Source organism: Chrysemys picta, chromosome 2, assembly GCF_011386835.1.
Source record: "Chrysemys picta bellii isolate R12L10 chromosome 2, ASM1138683v2, whole genome shotgun sequence".
NCBI lineage: Eukaryota > Metazoa > Chordata > Testudines > Emydidae > Chrysemys > Chrysemys picta.
In genome coordinates this window covers 254,917,587-254,936,429 of record NC_088792.1, presented here as the reverse complement: position 1 = coordinate 254,936,429, position 18,843 = coordinate 254,917,587, and the positions used below count along the sequence as shown (strand labels likewise).

Below are 18,843 nucleotides of genomic sequence, written 5' to 3'. Positions count from 1 at the left end.
ACCATTTATTCCTACCCTTTGTTTGTGTATCTTTTAGCCAGCTACTGATCCAGAAGAGGACCTTCCCACTTATCCCATGACAGCTTACTTTGCTTAAGAGCCTTTCGTGAGGGACCTTATTAAAGCTTTCTGAAAAATCTAAGTATACTATATGCACTGGATTACCTTTGTCCACATGCTTGCTGACCCCCTCAAAGAATTCTATTGGATGGGTGAGGCATGATTTCCTTTTACAAAAACTATGTTGACTTTTGCCAACAAATAGTGTTTATCTATGGGTCTGATAATTTTGTTCTTTACTATAGTTTCAATCAACTTGCCTGATAATGAAATTAGGCTTAATTAGGTTGCAATTGCCGGGATCACCTCTGGAGCCCTTTTTAAGAATTGGTGTCACATTAGCTGTCCTTCAGTCATCTGGTACAGAAGCTGATATTTAAATGACAGGTTACATACCACAGTTAGTAGTTCTGCAATTCACATTTGAGTTCCTTCAGAACTCTTGGTTGAATAACATCTGGTCCTGGTGATTTATTGCTGTTTTATTTATCAATTTATTCCTAAACCCCCTCTAAGGACCCCTCAATCTGGGACAGTTCCTCAGATTTGTGATTTAGAAAGAATGGCTCAGTTTTAGGAATCTCCCTCATATCCTCAGCAGTGAAGACCAATGCAAAGAATTCATATAGGGTATGTCTACACTGGAAACTTCAAAGCGCTGCTGCGGGAACACTCCCTCTAATATGGTGTCTTTAAAAAGTTTCCATGCAGTTTGTAGGGATTTCCCTTTTGGCACTGTATCTTTTAATTTCTGTTCAACTAACGCCCTCATTTTTGTGTAGTTCCCCGTTCTGAAATTAAATGCTACATGGTGGGCTGCTTTCATGTTTTCCACCCCCGCACAGGGATGTTAAATTTTACTATGTTAGCGGTTCAGCTATATTCACCTCATGGACCAGATCCCAAGCTCCACTTGGACTACATCTAGATCTGCTTCTCCTCTTGTGTGTTCCAGGACTAGCTGGTCCAAGAAGCAGTCATTTAAGATGTCAAGAAACTATCTTCACATCCCGTCCCGCAGCAACATGTACCCAATTAATATGGGGATAGCTGAAATCCCCCATTATTATTGAGTTTATTTTTATAGCCTCTCTAATTTCCCTAAGCATTTCACAGTCACTATCACCATTCCTGGTCAGGTGGTCAGTAGTATATCGCTACTGCTATATTATTGAAGCACGGAATTACTATCCCTAGAGATTCTATGGTACAGTTTTGTTCATTTAAGATTTTTACTTCATTTGACTCTCTGCTTTCTTTCACATTAGTGCCACTCCCTCACCAGTATGACCTATTCTCTCCTTCAGATATATTTTGAACTGTGGTATTACTGTGTCCCATTGATTATCCTCATTCTACCAATTTTCTGTGATGCCTATTATATCAATAGTCTCATTTAATATGAGGCACTCAAGTTCACCCATCTTAGTGTTTAGACTTCTAGCATTTGTATCTAAGCACTTAAAAAATCATCACTTTTTAGCTGTCTGCCATTATGCGATGTAATTGAGACTTTTTTCATTTAACTGTTTCTCATCAGATCCTATCCATATTTTATCATCTTCTTACTAGGACATATAGAATCTCCATGAATAGATCTCCCTCCCCCCACCCCCACCCAAAAGGGATGTCTCAGTCCAAAACACATATTACTCCGCACCGGTCAGCTTTCCCACAGCCCTTACTTTAAAAACTGCTTTTAGATGCCAGCAATCTGGTTACATTTTGGTTTAGGTGGAGCCCATCTTTTCTGTATAGGCTCCCCCTTTCCCAAAAGATTCCTAGTTCCTAATACATCTAAACCCCTCCTCCCTACACCATCTCATCCATGCATTCAGACCCTGCAGTTTTGCCTGTCTTACTGGCCCTGTACATGGAACTGGAAGCATTTCAGAGAATGCTACCATGGAGGTCCTGGACTTCAATCTCTTACCTAGCAGCCTAAATTTGACCTTCAGGACCTCTCTCCTATCCTTCCCTATGCCATTGGTACCTTCATGTACCATGACCACCGGCTCCTCCTCAGTACTACACATTAGTCTGTCTAGATGTCTCAAGAGATCTGCAACCTTTGCACCCATCAGGTAAGACACCATGCGGTTCTCCCGTTCATTGCAAACTTAGCTATTTAAGTTCCTAAGAATTGAATCCCCCACTACTATTACCTGTCTCTTCCTAATAACTGGAGATCCCTCCCTCACAGAGGTATCCTCATTGCAAAAGGATACCATGACATCATCTGGAAAGAGGGTCTCAACTATGGGATCGTTTCCTTCTGCTCCATACATGCTTAACTTCAAGTACATGAATAGCCATACTGACCGGAGGTTAAATAAAGGCATAGTACTTTTCCTACTGACATGCTTACCACTACTAACACCAAAACTGGTGGATTAATCTTCACTATGTACTGTACACAAATGAAGTTATCCCTTATGCACTTCTGCATAATGGTTAAAACAAATACACCTGAAACCACCATCTAAAGGGCCAGCAAAAGTCAGCATACCCATCACATCATGCAAATAAATGCTTCCTAACAATTTCCCATCTTCTACCTGCATTGCTGTTAAATGAAAAATACATTATAAAACTCTACACTAAAGAGAAAAATAAACTAACTACCTTTCATGCTGGTGCTTGTATAGATATTTGCTCATCTCCTGAACTTTCAGAGTGATTCTAAGGAGATACAGCCAACAACTTTTCCCTGGAGAAAGTAAACCACTTTGCCATTCAAATAGCAAGCAGTCCAGTCTTGAAGCTAGCCTTATTAGACGCATGTAGGATAATTTGGATAGTATTTGTCAGTTTTATATTTATAATTCAATTTTTTTCTCACCTTCTGGTGAAGCTTCACCTTATTACATTAATGTCTTAAATTACAAGTACATGAAAGAATTTATATAAGCATCTTACATCGGCGGTGTGCCACTATTATTTGTGAGCACTATGCTATATTGTTCTTTAAGACAATCTTCAAAATTTCGATTTTAGTCCATCATCTCCTTTGTCTTCTTCCAGATAATTTTTTACTTAAAATTTTAAAGAATATCTATCCACATTTCAGTGTGTTAATATTCTGAAACAGTCTTCTTACAGATTTCCTGACACTCCCTATTTGTAGCCACTGCATTTCCTTTCTCCTACCAACCCCTTCCATGTGCTGAAGATATACGGTAATTTAAAAACAGATGTCAATGTTTACCAGTTGCATGGGTTTGTTGTTTAATGTTGAACTAACCATGAAAGATTTATTTCTCCCAACTCCACTGTTTTCTTCATTTTACAATCTATTATGTCAATACTGAATCAATTTAATTTCTGTTTACAGAAGGGGAAAAATACAGAAGTGTTTTTTGGTACAGAAGTGTTGTCCTTATTTTATTTTCTACCTGGGCTTCAATAATTTAAGTGATATTATTTTTGGTACATCCTAGAAGAATTAAAGTGCCTGTTAACTTATTTTTTCCTGCTGCTGTAGCTAGATTCATTTAGTTCTCCACTGTAAGCATAGATAACAGACACATGAACACCTGCCTCAGAATTTAGAAATGGAAAATACAAGATTAGATCATTTTTTCCATTCCTGAGCAGGACTGGTCTCTATACAAAACAGTAGAAAATATCCTATAGTCTAATTTTAAAATACTTTGAAAATGGCCTTACATCATTTCCTTCTATAAAACTATTAAAATCTAATGAATCTTACAGCCGGGAAGTTTTCCTGATATTGAGCCTAAGAACTATATTGGAATTGATAAAAGGTACAGAAAAGGGCAACACAAATGATTAAGGGTATGGAACGGCTTCCATATGAGGAGATTAATAAGATTGGGCCTTTTCAGCTTAGAAAAGAGATGACTAAGGGGGGGGGATATGATAGAGGTCTATAAAATCATGACTGGTGTGGAGAAAGTAAGTAAGGAAGTGTTAGTTACTCCTCATAACACAAGAACCAGGCGTCACCCAATGAAATGAATAAGCAGCAGGTTTAAAACCAACGAAAGGAACGACTTCTTCACACACACACAGTCAACTTGTGGAACTCTTTGCCAGAGAAGACTATAACAGGGTTCAAAAAAGAATTAGATGAATTCGTGGAAGATAGACCCATCAATGGCTACTAGCCAACACACATAATGGTGTTCCTAGCCTCTGTTTTCCAGAAGCTGGGAATGGGCAACAGGGGATGGATCACAATGATCACCTATTCTGTTCATTCCCTCTGATGCACCTGGCATTGGCCACTGTCAGAAGATAGAATACTGGGCTGGATGGACTTGTCTGACCCAGTATGGCCGTTCTTAAGTTGCTGTTTTAGCATAAGTAATTAACACATTTCAATGGACCATTCAAGGAGAAGGGGAAGGGGCGGGGCGGAAAAAGAAGTGGGTTATACAGATTGCTATAGTAAGCAATAAATCCAGTGCATCTATTGTCCATGATTTTCAGTATCTAGCAGTTATTAAATTTAAGCTTCTCTTTTGTTAACACACCAAATCACCTGTGGGTGAACATTTTTCACAAAGCCACCACTCTATAGCTGACCTCTGTTCTCCTCCTCAAAGAAAACCTGCACAACACTTTTGAAAGATGAGCCTAAGAGCTTAAATTTATAACTTTGCAATATATACTAAAAATCATGGACTGAATAGAGACACTAGATTTATTGCTTATTACAACAATTTATGACCCACTTAACCCTCCTTCCTAGCTCCCTCCCCCCCTTAATCCTTTCAAATCATAGGGGGGAAGCAGACCACTTCACCCTGAATGGTCCTTTGAAATGTGTTTACTTGTTCTAAACAATCTGTTCCATCTTTTATTTAGCTGTGGCACTGAGTACATTTCCCACACCTGAAGAACAGCTCTGTTTAAGATGGAAAGCTTGTCTCTCCCACCAACAGAAGTTAGTCCAACAAAAGATATTACCTCACCTACCTTGTCTCTCTAAAAGACATGTTCACAATTTCAGACTATCAGCACATAGACACTGACAAACTGAAGGGAGTTCAAAGAAGAAAAACAAAAGTGATGGATTAGCAGGAAGGATTGATTTACATATATCTCAACTTACCAACAAGTAAAGACTAGAAATTAAATTTATAGATATCTTAAGGATGCACATACTATGAAGGCTGAAAAATTGTGCAGGTTATTGCCAGTAATCAGGTGACCTGGGAAAACTAAAGATTTAGGGCTTGTCTACACAGGGAAATTGACCATCATAGCTGTAGTAAAGTAGTTTATTCCATCTTCATTAATAGTTTATTCTGGCTGTATAATGTATTTTGCTATAGCTATTATGGACACTTTCCCTGTTGTTGACAAGTCATCAGAACAGCCATACTGAGTCAGACCAAAGATCCATCTAGCCCAGTATCCTGTCTTCCAACAGTAGCCAATGCCAGATACATCAGAAGGAATGAACAGAACAAGTAATCAAGTGATCCAATCCCTGTCACCCATTCCTGGCTTCTCACAAACAGAAACTAGGGACATCATCACTGCCCATCCTGGCTAATAGCTACTGATGAACCTATCCTCCAAGCATTTATCTAGTTCTTTTTTGAACCCTGTAAGTGGCTTGGCCTTCACAACATCCTATGGCAAAGAGTTCCACAGGTTGATTGTGCGAAGAAGTCCTTCCTTTTGTTTGTTTTAAACCTGCTGCTTATTTATTTCATTGGGTGACCCCAGTTCTTGTGTTATGAGGAATAACGAACACTTGCTTATTTACTTTCTCCACACCAGTCTTGATTTTATAGACCTCTATCATATCCCCCCTTTAGTCATCTCTTTTCCACTCTGAAAAGTCCCAGTCTTATTAATCTTTCCTCATATGGAAACTGTTCCATACCCCTAATCATTTTTGTTGCCCTTTTATAATTCCAATATATCTTTTTTGAGAGGGGGTGACCAGATCTGCATGCAGTATTCAAGATGTGGGTGTACCATGAATTTATAGAGGCAATATGATAATTTCTGTCTTAATATTAAGACTGTGTCATGGAGGTCACAGAAGTCATGGATTCTGTGACTTTCCACAACCTCCGTGACTTCTGCAGGGGCCAGTGTGGCTGACCCCAGGACCACCCTAGCAGATAGCCCCCAGGACAGCCACACCAGCTGCTGCTCCAGCCGCTGGTACTGTAGGAGCTGGATTTTATAATGTACTATGAGAATTAATGTATGATTTGATTTCATCCTGTCAGCCACCCTTTTTGAATAGCAGAAACGAATGACAGACCAGAACAATCCTTATGACTAATTATGGTCATCCTTTTGTTTTATAATAAGTTATAAAGCTACTATGGTTTCCTATATGTATTACAAATTAGGAAGTAAGAGACAGGATTCTCTATTGTGTCTATGTTAAGTAGCTTAGAGGACCATTGAAGGCCTGGGTCTCAATGTAAATTGGCTTGGTTATTGATTGTAAAACTTAGCAAGGTTTAAGTTGCAATGTCCTTTTGCTCAATATAAAATACTACTGTTTGTATTCTCAATCTGTTTGTGTGAATGAGGAATGTATGCATTAGAAAAAGATAAGGTGTGAAGGCCATTGTTATAGCCTGAGTCAAGGAAGAAGGAGTGAAGAAACTTAAAGGACATCAAAGAATCATCAACACGCATCCATAAGGAAGGGCAGATTGACGACCCTGAGGTAAAAGGCTGGCACCCCTAAAGACAATTGATTAAATCGTAACAAAGAACAGGATGACCCCTCTCGGAGGTGTATTGGAATGTTTACACCAATTAAGAAGTAACCGGTCACAAAGTGACACAGCAGAATCCATAGGCTTCAACAAAGAGGAAATCCTATAAGAACAGGGTGCTTTGCCATAGGACTTTGGGTTCGTCTTGCCACACTCCAGGAGCATTAGATCACGACCGATAGAAACCCCGCTCCTCTCTGCGACCAATCTGGCTGGCCACTAGATTGATCCAGACTCTGGACTGGTAACTATAAACATCACTGCAGGACTGTGTGTGTGTGTTTATAAATATAAAAAGCATATGCTACTGTGGTATTCTCAATAAACGCTGTGTGTATTTACCTTCCTCTATAAAGATCCCATGTGCTTTGTACGAGCATAACAGTACTGCTGGCCCCTGGAACCAGTCCCTGGCCAGCCTGGGCGGCTGCTGGCCCCCAGCACCACTCCTCCCTTCCACACACACCCCTCCCCCAACAGCAATTGCCCTTTTGCCTCTCCCAACCCCCCAGCAGCATCTCTCCCCCCCCCCCCCCCCCCCCCCAAGATTTAATCACAGATATTAGTAAATGTCGTGGACAGGCCATGGGATGTAAATTTTTGTTTATTGCCCATCACCTGTCCATGACTTACTAAAAATACCAGTGATTAAATCCTAGCCTTACTTATTATCTACCCCTTTTCTTAATGATTCCCAACACTGTTAGCTTCTTTGACTGCCGCTGCACATTGAGTGGAGGTTTTCAGAGAACTATCCACATTGACTCCAAGATCTTTCTTGAGTGGTAACAGCTAATTTAGACCCCCATAATTTTATATATGCATTACTTTGCATTCATCAACATTGAATTTCATCTGCCACTTTGTTGCCCACTCACCCAGTTTTGTGAGATCCTTTTTTAACTCTTTGTGGTCTGCAGTGGACGTAACTATCGTGAGTAGTTTAGTGTCATCTGCAGATTTTGCCGCCTGTTTACCCCTTTTTCCAGATCATTTATGAGTACGTTGAACAGTACTGGTCCCAGCACAGACCCCTGCGGGCCACAACTATTTACCTCTCTCCATTCTAAAAGTGACCATTTACTTCTTTGTTTCCTGTGTCTTAACCAGTTACTGATCCAGGAGAGGACCTTCCCTTCCCTCTTATTCCTTGACTGCTTACTTTGTTTAAGAGCCTTTGGTGAGGGACCTTATCAAAGGCTTTCTGAAAATCTGGATCATCCATGTGGACATTCTTGTTGACCCCCCTCAAAGAATTCTATTAGATGGGTGAGGCATGATTTCCCTTTACAAAAGCCACATTGACTCTTCCCCAAAAATCACGTTCATCTATGTGTCTGACAATTTTGTTCTTTATTATAGTTTCAACTAGTTTGTTCAGTACTGACATTAGTCTTACTAGCCTATAATTGCTGGGATCGCCTCTGGAGCCTTTTTTGTTCCATGTTGTACTAAGTCACAGCTAAATACAATTCCCAGACGTGAAAAGGAGCTCTGTGTAAGCTAGAAAGCTTATCTCTCTCACCAACAGAAGTTGCTCCATTACCTCACCTGCCTTGCTTCTCTAATATCCTGGGAACAACATAGCTATAATACCACACAGCATAAAACATTTTTGTAAGATGGTGACTTTTATTGTTTTCTCTGAGTCTGAGCTGAAACAACTTCATTTGTTTCAACAGACCTAAATTAAGAAATAAGACCAAAATAGCCTGAGAGAAGTCCAACAATCCAAAAATTCGTAAGGAAAAATGAAAAATAAAATCAATGTTTTTTGAAAAATAATTACAATTGATATTTCTGGGCTTCCTATTCTTAGACTGTAAGGCTATTATGAGCTAGCCTGACCTCCTGCATAACACAGGCCAGAGAACTTCCCTGAATTAATTCGTGTTTGAACTAGAGCATATCTTTCAGAAAAGCACCCAATCTTGATTTTAAAATTACCAGTGATTGAGAATTTACCACAATCCTAAGCTGTTCCACTGGTTATTCTCACTGTTTAAAGTTTACCTTATTTCTAGTCTGAATTTGTCTAGCTTCAACTTTCAGCCTTCAACCACTGGATCTTGTTATACCTTTGTCTGCTAGAAGACCCATTATCAAAATTTCTGATCCTCACAAAGGCATTTATAACTTGTGATCAAGTCACCCCTTAACCTTCCCTTTGTTAATATAAACCACACAGTGAAAAATTCAAGGAATTCTATCTGGCATGTTTTCCAATCCTGTAACCATTCTTGAGGCTCTCCTCTAAACCCTCTACAATTTTTCAACATCCCTCTTGAATAGTGGACACCAGATGTAATCACAGTATTCCAATAGCAGCTGCACAAGCACCAGACAGAGATAACCGCCCTGATCTTATCCTGTTTATACATCCCAAGAATCCCATTAGCATTGGGAGCTCACATTCAGCTGATTATCCACCATGACCGCTACATTCTTTTCAGAGTCACTGCTTCTCAGGATAGAGTACCCTATCCTCTAAGTGCGGCCTTCATTCTTTTTTCCCTAGATTGTTCCTATTGCTGGTGGCCACCTGAAAAGTGGTATCACTTGTGACGCTAACCACAGAATACTGTGCATTTGTTTTTGGATTATGAGCTTTACAGTAGCCCCTCAGAGTTATGAGCACCAGTGTTATGAACTGACCAGTCAATCACACACCTCATTTGGAACCAAAGTACACAATCAAGCAGCAGCACAGTCACAAACACCTCCCCCCCCCCCCCCCACAAATACAGTGCAGTACAGTGTTAAACTACTAAAAAAATAAAGGAAAAACAGCATTTTCTTCTGCATAGTGAAGTTTCAAAGCTGTATTAAGTCAATGTTCAGTTGTAAACTTTTGAAAGAACAGTTTAGTCTGTTTTCATAGTGATTTAAGAAGGGGGGGAATCTTTAGGGCCCAATTCTGTATCAGTTTATTACTAGGCTTTGCTATGTCACCCGTCACAGTATACAAACTCCTCACATATATTAATGAACTTAGCCATACAACTCTGTTGCAAAGTAGGGAAGTGGCATGCCCATTCACAGATGGTGAACTAAGGCAGAGCACCTTCACATCTTCTCTTTTGGGAGAAATGTCTGAAGAAAGAAAGAATACCACCATGGAATATACCCCACATCACCCTGTCAAAGGAGTGGATAAGACAAAGGGGAAAGGTAGAGCCACCTGTGCAGAGGCCCTGTGCCTCAGCACTAGCTTTGCCCCCCCCAGCACACCTCCCCAGCTCCAGTGAAACTATACAAGAAACTTCCTCTCCCCCTCTAGATGGCCATGGAAAAGGTGAAGGGGGGATATATAGATAAGGTAATATAGCCTGTGGCTATCATCTGTACCACAGATTTTTCACAAAGCCAGAAAGAGAAAGATATGCACCCTTGGACCACCCCATTTCTCCCCACTGGCCTGCCAAGTCCCCATTCATTATTCTGAAGCAGGACCCTGTGTGGAGGCCTCCACAAGGCCAAAAGCAATGAGAGAAAACAAAATGGTGCAAACAGGGGCCACCCCCCCTTTCTGCACACAAAGCTGGAGACAGCTGCATATAGAGTGTCCCCTCCATGCACAAACTTATCCAAGGTCACACAAGTCTCTGGCAAAGTCAGGATTAGACCCTGAATCACCTTAATTTAGGCCCAGTGCCTTAAACATTCCTGCTTTCTGGGTCTTGACAAAATCCAAATAGCTATGCATAAGGATCGTTTTCATGGAAGTGGTGGTGGTGGGGACAAAGACAAGTTCCTGCAGAATTCAAGCTTTAATTTAAAAATAATTGGTTTCTACCTCTTATGGTTGCAAAGATAACCATTCAAGCATTAACTTATGCACAACTCCAAGGCCTCTGCCAGTATACAGAACTGCCCCCAAGCAGCAGCAGAATCAACCTTAAACAACTCTAGTCAGTTTCACTGCTGCCATGCAGAACTACTGGCAGCTGTTGAGGGACTGGGACTCTGCTGCTCTATCCTTCTTCCAGCATCCATTATAGTGTCTTCATCAGAGAAAAGCTCCGGAGCCTAGCACCAGTAAGGAATTGACATGATTGGGCAGCAGTGGAACTGACAAAGGGCTCAACCTAGCAGTGAAACCGACCAGAAGCTGGAGGATGGTCATGGTCTCAAATTTACTGGAAAAAACAAAGGAGCTTTTTCTTCCCACCTTATTGCTTCAAGAAGAACAGGAGTACTTGTGGCACCTTAGAGACTAACAAATTTATTAGAGCATAAGCTTTCGTGGACTACAGCCCACTTCTTTGGATGCATATAGAATGGAACATATATTGAGGAGATATATATACACACATACAGAGAGCATAAACAGGTGGGAGTTGTCTTACCAACTCTGAGGCCAATTAATTAAGAGAAAAAAAAACTTTTGAAGTGATAATCAAGCTAGCCGAGTACAGACAGTTTGATAATAAGTGTGAGAGTACTTACAAGGGGAGATAGAGTCAATGTTTGTAATGGCTCAGCCATTCCCAGTCCTTATTCAAACCGGAGTTGATTGTGTCTAGTTTGCATATCAATTCTAGCTCACCAGTCTCTCGTTGGAGTCTGTTTTTGAAGTTTTTCTGTTGTAATATAGCCACCCGCAGGTCTGTCACTGAATGACCAGACAGGTTAAAGTGTTCTCCCACTGGTTTTTGAGTATTTTGATTCCTGATGTCAGATTTGTGTCCATTAATTCTTTTGCGTAGAGACTGTCCGGTTTGGCCAATGTACATGGCAGAGGGGCATTGCTGGCACATGATGGCATATATCACATTGGTAGATGTGCAGGTGAACGAGCCCCTGATGGTATGGCTGATGTGATTAGGTCCTATGATGATGTCACTTGAATAGATATGTGGACAGAGTTGGCATCGGGGTTTGTTACAAGGATAGGTTCCTGGGTTAGTGGTTTTGTTCAGTGATGTGTGGTTGCTGGTGAGTATTTGATTTGATATTTGAGAATTGATATGCAAACTAGACACAATCAACTCCGGTTTGAATAAGGACTGGGAATGGCTGAGCCATTACAAACATTGACTCTATCTCCCCTTGTAAGTACTCTCACACTTATTATCAAACTGTCTGTACTCGGCTAGCTTGATTATCACTTCAAAAGTTTTTTTTCTCTTAATTAATTGGCCTCAGAGTTGGTAAGACAACTCCCACCTGTTTATGCTCTCTGTATGTGTGTATATATATATATATCTCCTCAATATATGTTCCATTCTATATGCATCCGAAGAAGTGGGCTGTAGTCCACGAAAGCTTATGCTCTAATAAATTTGTTTAGTCTCTAAGGTGCCACAAGTACTCCTGTTCTTCTTTTTGCGGATACAGACTAACACGGCTGTTACTCTGAAACCTGTCTTATTGCTTCAGTTACTCAATCCCTCAGCCTGCCTGCTGGTAGCATCCATTATCGGGTCCTCAGCCCCTGATAAAAGTGCTTGAGTTTTTCCTTGTGCCCCCTCTGCCACCTCCATCTTTTGCATTAGCCTCTGGCAAGTACATGTCTGGTAAGTATTTCAAGCCCTGTATTAGGAGGGTTTTTCCCTCCCGTTAAGCCATTATTAAAACAGGTTTGAAACCTGTTTTACAAGTCTCTCAACAAGAACTTTTCTGCTACTATCACAACTGTTTTTCTGCAGATGGCAAGCTCCCAGAAAAACTAAGTGTGTTATAAGTTTTCAGAAAATTTATTTGGGTATATGAAGTGCTTCTTTTCATCAACTCTCAAAACAGATGCAAGTTTTTTTGTTTTTTAATATAAAGTTCAGTCAGGACACATCAGGAAACAAACAATGGGAAGTAGGATGAGACTATGTGCTCAGCTTCCTTGATGCAGAGCACACAAAGCAGCTTCTTGGGAGGGGTGGGAAAGGCAACTTCAAGACACTTTTATACCCTTTGGATTCTGGACTGATCAAGGTTCTACTTGCCACTGTACATGATTTAGGCATTTCAGGGAGCTGCTCTAAATTCTGACAATCCTGGCTGTGCAACCCAGAGAGGCCCAGAACAGTCACAGTAATGTGCTATTGTCTCTTATTGGCAGGCCCATGCCTTCCTCAGGCACCCTTCCTTGCACACCTTCTACACAGAGGCTTGCAAGGGTCTGCATAAGACAGCCTACAGCTGTCATACACCCTATCTGCACATCCAGGAGGCTGCAAGAGGGTGGAGAAGCACTTCCTAGGTGGTTCAAATGGGCAGTTAGTTGCTTTACATTACCTACCTTCCCTTCCAAGCATTACAGGATGGCAGAAAGATTTATCTGTTTACAAATCATTCCTTTCCAATTGCTCCCAGTGATATTACTCGAATGCAACAAATATTACAAAACAGGGAGGGGCAACTTACCTTCATTTGGCCAGCAGCAGTGTTCTGGTCATAATGTCCCATCATATTTGGAAAAAATGTCATATTGTATGTCATTCCTGTACACCTGGAAACAGTAATTGGTTCACAGGTAAACAGACTGTGCCCTTGTATCAGGGTTAAGATTAAACTGTAAATCACAAAAAACACAAATATTCCCATTTTTGTCAAGATTTCTGATTTTAGCACATAGTTTTGGTCAGTGGTTACAGAGATTGTTTTTTCATAAGGAAATCAATCTTCATCTTTTCTTCTTCCAGAAGAACATGGACAAAGAGCACTGAAAAACTGATCAAGCTCCTTGCTTCTCATGGGACTTTCCCATTCTGTACAATCTTGATTCCTTGAAAAATCTCTCTCTCCTTATTTGTGAGCTGTAAGAACAAAAAGACATAGCACCTCAGCTGTAATTATCTGTACAAAGGCCAGTAAATGACATTAAACAGTAGACTTTCCAGCAGAGAAAACAGGTTTTCTATAAATCTGTAAAATGAAAAGACAACTTTTCCCAGGCCTCACCCCTCCTCTCACTTGATACTGGTGTAAATGAAGAGTAACGCCCCCACTTGCTACCCCCCCCCCCACCTCCCCCGGTGCCCCCGCTGACTCTGCTCTGCCTCAGCCGGCTCTGGGCATCAACTGTTCCCACAGGGTCCTAGTGCCCCCCATCCCCTACTGGCAGGGCAGACTGCCCTTACCCTGCCCTTCTGCCTTGGACCCTTCCCTTTTCTGGCAGATCCCTACACCTAGAGTGACCAGATGTTCTGATTTTATAGGGACAATCCCGATTTTTGGGTCTTTTCCTTATATAGGCTCCTATTACCCCCCCACCCCATCCCGATTTTTCACACTTGCTGTGCTGGTGTAGGTAGGGTGACCAGACAGCGAGTGCCCCCCACCCACAGTCACCGCTCTGCCCCACGCTGGGCAAGGGGCAGCCCCATCCCCCACCGAGGCTACAGTGAGGGGCAGCAGCAGGGGAAGAGGCGCACATGTGATGGAAGCCTGCCCCCCGGCCCCCACCACAGGGGAGACAAGGGGGCTTCCTGGACCTGAGAGGGGCCCTAGGAGCACGTGCAGCGAGGATGGTGCAGGGTGAGTGTGCTACGGGCAGAGGAGAGGGGGCCCCTCCCCCAGAGCTCGCTGCTGTCGGCAGGGAGAGGGCTGGGGGGAGTCCTCTCCTGCCCCAGCCCCGGGGGCAGCCTGCCTGCACCCCAAACTCATCCCCAGCCACGCCCCACCCCAGAGCCCACACCCCCCAGCCAGAGCACTTACCTCCCTGCACCCCAACCCTCTACCCTAGTCCTGAGCCTCACCAATGCCCCAAACCCCTCATCCCCAGACAGAGCCTTCAACCACCTGCACCCTTACCCTCTGCCCTAGCCCCTCCCACACCCCAAACCCCTCATCCCCAGCCCTCACCCCTGCACCCCCTCCCATCCCCAAACTCCCTCCCAGAGCCTGCACCCATCACCCCTCCTATACCCCCACCCCCGAGTCTGCACCCAAACTCCATCCCAGAGCCTGAACCCCAGACCCCTCCCCCACCCAAACACCCTCCCCGAGCCCAACCTCTCACCCCTTCTGCATCCGAACTCCCACCCAGCACCTGCAGCTCTCCCCAGCCTAGGGCCGAGACCTCCTTCTCCCACCCAAACTCCCTTCCAGAGCCTTAGGCAGGTGGAGGGCAGAGTTTGGGGGGGGCAGGTTCTGGGCACCACCAAAATTTCTACAAACCTGCCATCCTTGGCTGGAAGGGGGACCTCAAGAAGTCATCAAGTCCAGCCCCAATGCTGTGGCAGGACTAAATCAAGCTGCTAGATCATCCCTGACAAAAAGTGTTTGTCTCCCTTTCTTTTGTCAACACTATGAGTTTTTTTAATCTTTCACAATGGGTCAGGTCTGCTAAATCTGAGGTCGACAGCCATCAACGTTAGCTGAGTGGAGAGGTCAGGCGGCAGATGAAGCTTCACTCACACCCGGTACCTGTCCAATGGCTCTAAGCAGGCAAGGGGGCTTCCCAGGCGAGGAATGAATGTCCCCCACCTCCACGCAGCCGCTTAGGTTACAGCGGGGAATAGGTTCAGCAGACAGGCGTCCCGGCGCGGGCTCTCCACTCACCGCTCCGCGCTTCTCCCGTGCCTGGCCGCCGGGACTAGCCGAGTGTAACCCCCCCCCCCCTCCCCCTCCCCCTCCCCCCGATCGGCTCGCTGCGGCACAGCTCAGCCACCGCCTTACCCCGGAGCTACAGCTGCGGCCTCCGCCCGGCGCCGGGACTTGGTTTCCAGCCCCTCCCTGGGAAGCGGCGCCTGGGGCGGGGCCAAGGAACTTGCTCCATGTCCCCGCTTCAGGCTGCCCCGGCCGGCATGGACACAGCTCCGCCCGGGGACACGGCACAACCCCCCAAGCGGTTCGGGGATCCCAGGCCCCTCAGGCGGCCTCCCCCGGCCCCACCCCGTCACCACCGCTCGCGCTCGGGAGGCGTGACGCAGCGTTGCGGGGGAGGGGCCACCCTCCCCGATACATGCCCGTCCTCGCACCCTCCCTGCTGCCCCCGCCCCGGGAAACAACCGGCGCGGCTGGGCGGCTCAGCCCTTAAGGGTGCAGGCGCCCGTTCTTCACCTCAGCCACGCGGGGCTGGAGAAAGGCAGCGGCGACGGCGACGGCGGCGGCTCCTCCTCCCCCCTCCAATGGCCGCTCCGCTCCGCTCCGGCTGCGATTCCTGCGAAGCACCAACAGGACGTGGCGTCTCAACACCTGGCTGCCGAATCGCGCGATATTTGAAAGCCGGCGGGCAGGAGAGTGAGGGGGCGGTGCCCGCACCGGCACGCGGCACGCACAGCCAGCCGCGAGGCGGCCCGCCCACCTCCCAGTTGTTTCCAATAGGGTCTGTCGCGAGCCGCTGCCCGTCAGCGCCAGGCAGGCCCAGCCTCACCCCATGTCGGGGCATTGGGAAGGAGGGGGCCCGTACTGGGCCTGGATACCTGGGAACCAGCGATGCACAGGGATGGTTTAAACCTATAATTGTTGAACTGGTGCAGGCTCCCATGTGAACAGGGTGTGAGGATGTATTACTGCCCTGTAGTTCAGTTAAACCTGCCCCTAGGCTACCCAGAAATGAGCCACGCTTTAACTGAACTAAGCATGGCAACAATCTTTTGTACTGGTTTAATTGCCCACTAAATTATACCAGTGCAACTTTTTCGGGGCAATAAACCCTAATATTGGAAATCAGGATCCTGGGTTCCATTTCCTCGCGTGACACTGATCCTTTGCATGGCTTTGGGCAAATCACATAACCACTTGTTGCATTTGTAAAATGGGGATAAAAATACCTTACAAATGTTTTGTGAAGCTTGCTTCGTTTGCATACCGAAAGTGCATTAAGACATCAAATAAAGGGGCCTGAAAGAAGATCATTACCAAGTGGAGTGTGATGCTGCTAACTGAGAAAAAGAAAAGGTGCTCATAGGGTGACCAAATGTCCTGATCTTATAGGGACAGGTTCCGATATTTAGGGTTTTGTTTTATATAGGTGCCTATTACCCCCCCCCCATCCCCGTCCTGATTTTTCACATTTGCTGTCTGGTCACCCTAGATGCTCATGTCATGTCAGTCTTTTGTGAGTCAGTTCAGGATACTGCACTGAACACATGTAAAATAATTTTTAAGTGTCACATGAGTACAGGAAATTTCCTAACTGCAAAGTGTTCTCTCCCTCAGAAGGTTTTTTCATGCCTATATGAAAATGGAAAAAAGAATAATTTGCCCATATACTGCATGTGCAACTCTGTGTCCTGGAACAGTATATGCCAGGGGTCAGCAACCTTTCAAAAGTGCTGTGCCAAGTCTTCATTTATTCACTCTGATTTAAGGTTTCGCGTGCCAGTAATACATTTTAATGTTTTTAGAAGGTCTCTTTCTATAAATCTATGATATATAACTGTTGGTGTCACTAGGCATAACCCTAGGTAACTCGGGAGGGTGGAAGGCCACTAAGTGTCAATGAAGCCTTCCTGCACTAGGCCTATATGAACCAAACTTCTTCCATGTTTAAACTCTAATCAACCTCAAAAGCCAGGTGCAATTGGAATATGTAAGCAACCAGTTATCTGTGTGCAACCCCCTGCTCACACCGGTATCAAGCGGTAATAATGAGGCCTGCATGTTTCTGGCTGAAAGGAAAAAGGACAAGATAATGGTTTAAAGAAGTTACTAACAAGCTAGGCTTATAGCTGCCAAGAATGACTTAACTGCTTAAATGTAATCGTTATTTGCTTGGTAACTGTTACCAGGGAAGGGAGGGGTAGAAGGGGAGGAAGGGAGGGGAAAGGAAGGGGGTGAGGCTTAACTGCAAAATGAATAAAAGAAGAAAAACTGTTCCTGTTAGTGTGCTTGATTTGAGACTTGCCAGTCTCCTTGCACCACTTTGGGATCCCAAATAAACTTTGTTTGTTTCTCCACCCCTGGTGTGTTTATTGGCACGAAGCACACCGGGCAACGAACCCCGCTGTTGCTGTCCTCGTGCATTCTGTGCCGGCAACATAACTAAACTATTGTTGTATGTAAAGTAAATGCGGTTTTTAAAATGTTTAAGAAGCTTCATTTAAAATTAAAGTGCAGAGCCCCCCGGACCAGTAGCCAGGACCCGGGCAGTGTGAGTGCCACTGAAAATCAGCTTGCGTGCCACCTTTGGCACATGTGCCATAGGTTGCCTACCCCTGGTATATGCAATGAAATGTTAGAGAAGTGTGTCCCTGCCCCAAACAACTTACAATATGAAAGACCATGTATAAAATTTTAAAGCTGAATTAGATTCCAGTCCTGCAAAGTCTTATGCACACGTTTAACTTTATGCACCATGAGTAGTCCCATTCCAGTGCATGAGTTTACTCTCAGCACATAAAATTAAGCATGTGCATAAGTCTTTGCAGGATCAGAGCCTTAGATATTAGCCTGGATCCACAAAGGAACTTAGACATCCAGAAAATCACTGAAATGAACAAAGCCTGAGTTAGGCACCTAGGCTCCCAATACATGGCAAGAGATAGGCACCTGAGAACAAGATTCACAAAAGCCAGCATGCTAGGCAATGAGCTATCTAAGCTAACGAATAGCAGATGGTGATGACAGGTGTGTGTCCTAAACCCTACCCCTCTCTGGGATTTAGGTGCCTAAATGCAGGTGGAGGGCAGTGTTCCTTCTAATTTTTCGCACCCATGTGCAGGTCTGGGCCGGAGCATAGTTTGGGCCAGGGGGCTGCCCTGGCCGTTGGAGGCCGGGCTAGGTTGGGGCCGGGTGCCCCTCCCCTGGCCACAGCAGGTCCCAGGTGGGTTTCCTATGAGATGGTGTCCCTAACCTCTGTTCTGTAATCCGATGATTACCTGTTCTGTTCATTCCCTCTGGGGCACCTGGCATTGGCCACTCTCAGAAGACAGGATACTGGGCTAAATAAACCTTTGGTCTGATCCAGTATGGCTGTTCTTACGTTCTTATCCCATTGAATTAAGTTGCAGCTGTGAGCATACAACACTTCTGCAAACCAAGCACAGGTGTGCCAAGTTGAACACAGAAATGTGTAACACAGTCAGTGGCCACCCATGAAAAGTTCAGTGAGTTACGTGATTTTCCCAGTATCACAGAGGAACTCTGGCAAAGGCAGGGACAGAATCCAGTTCTC

The 18,843-nt window shown here is 44.4% G+C and overlaps 1 protein-coding gene across 5 annotated transcripts in view; it reads right to left on the bottom strand.

The window, feature by feature from the left end:
• The window catches only part of FZD6 (frizzled class receptor 6), a 45,602-nt gene extending 29,651 nt beyond the window's left edge, over nucleotides 1-15,951 (bottom strand). Inside the window, exons 1-2 of one of the 5 annotated variants that reach the window (XM_005306022.4) lie at nucleotides 15,786-15,951; nucleotides 13,146-13,537 (exon numbers count right to left, since the gene is read on the bottom strand). In XM_005306022.4, the coding sequence (XP_005306079.2) occupies nucleotides 13,146-13,325 (180 nt within the window). In that variant the 5' untranslated portion in view covers nucleotides 13,326-13,537; nucleotides 15,786-15,951. The other 4 variants (XM_005306023.5, XM_042845155.2, XM_005306025.4 and 1 more) reach the window with 4 other exon arrangements.
• Between the last annotated feature and the right edge of the window lie 2,892 nt (nucleotides 15,952-18,843).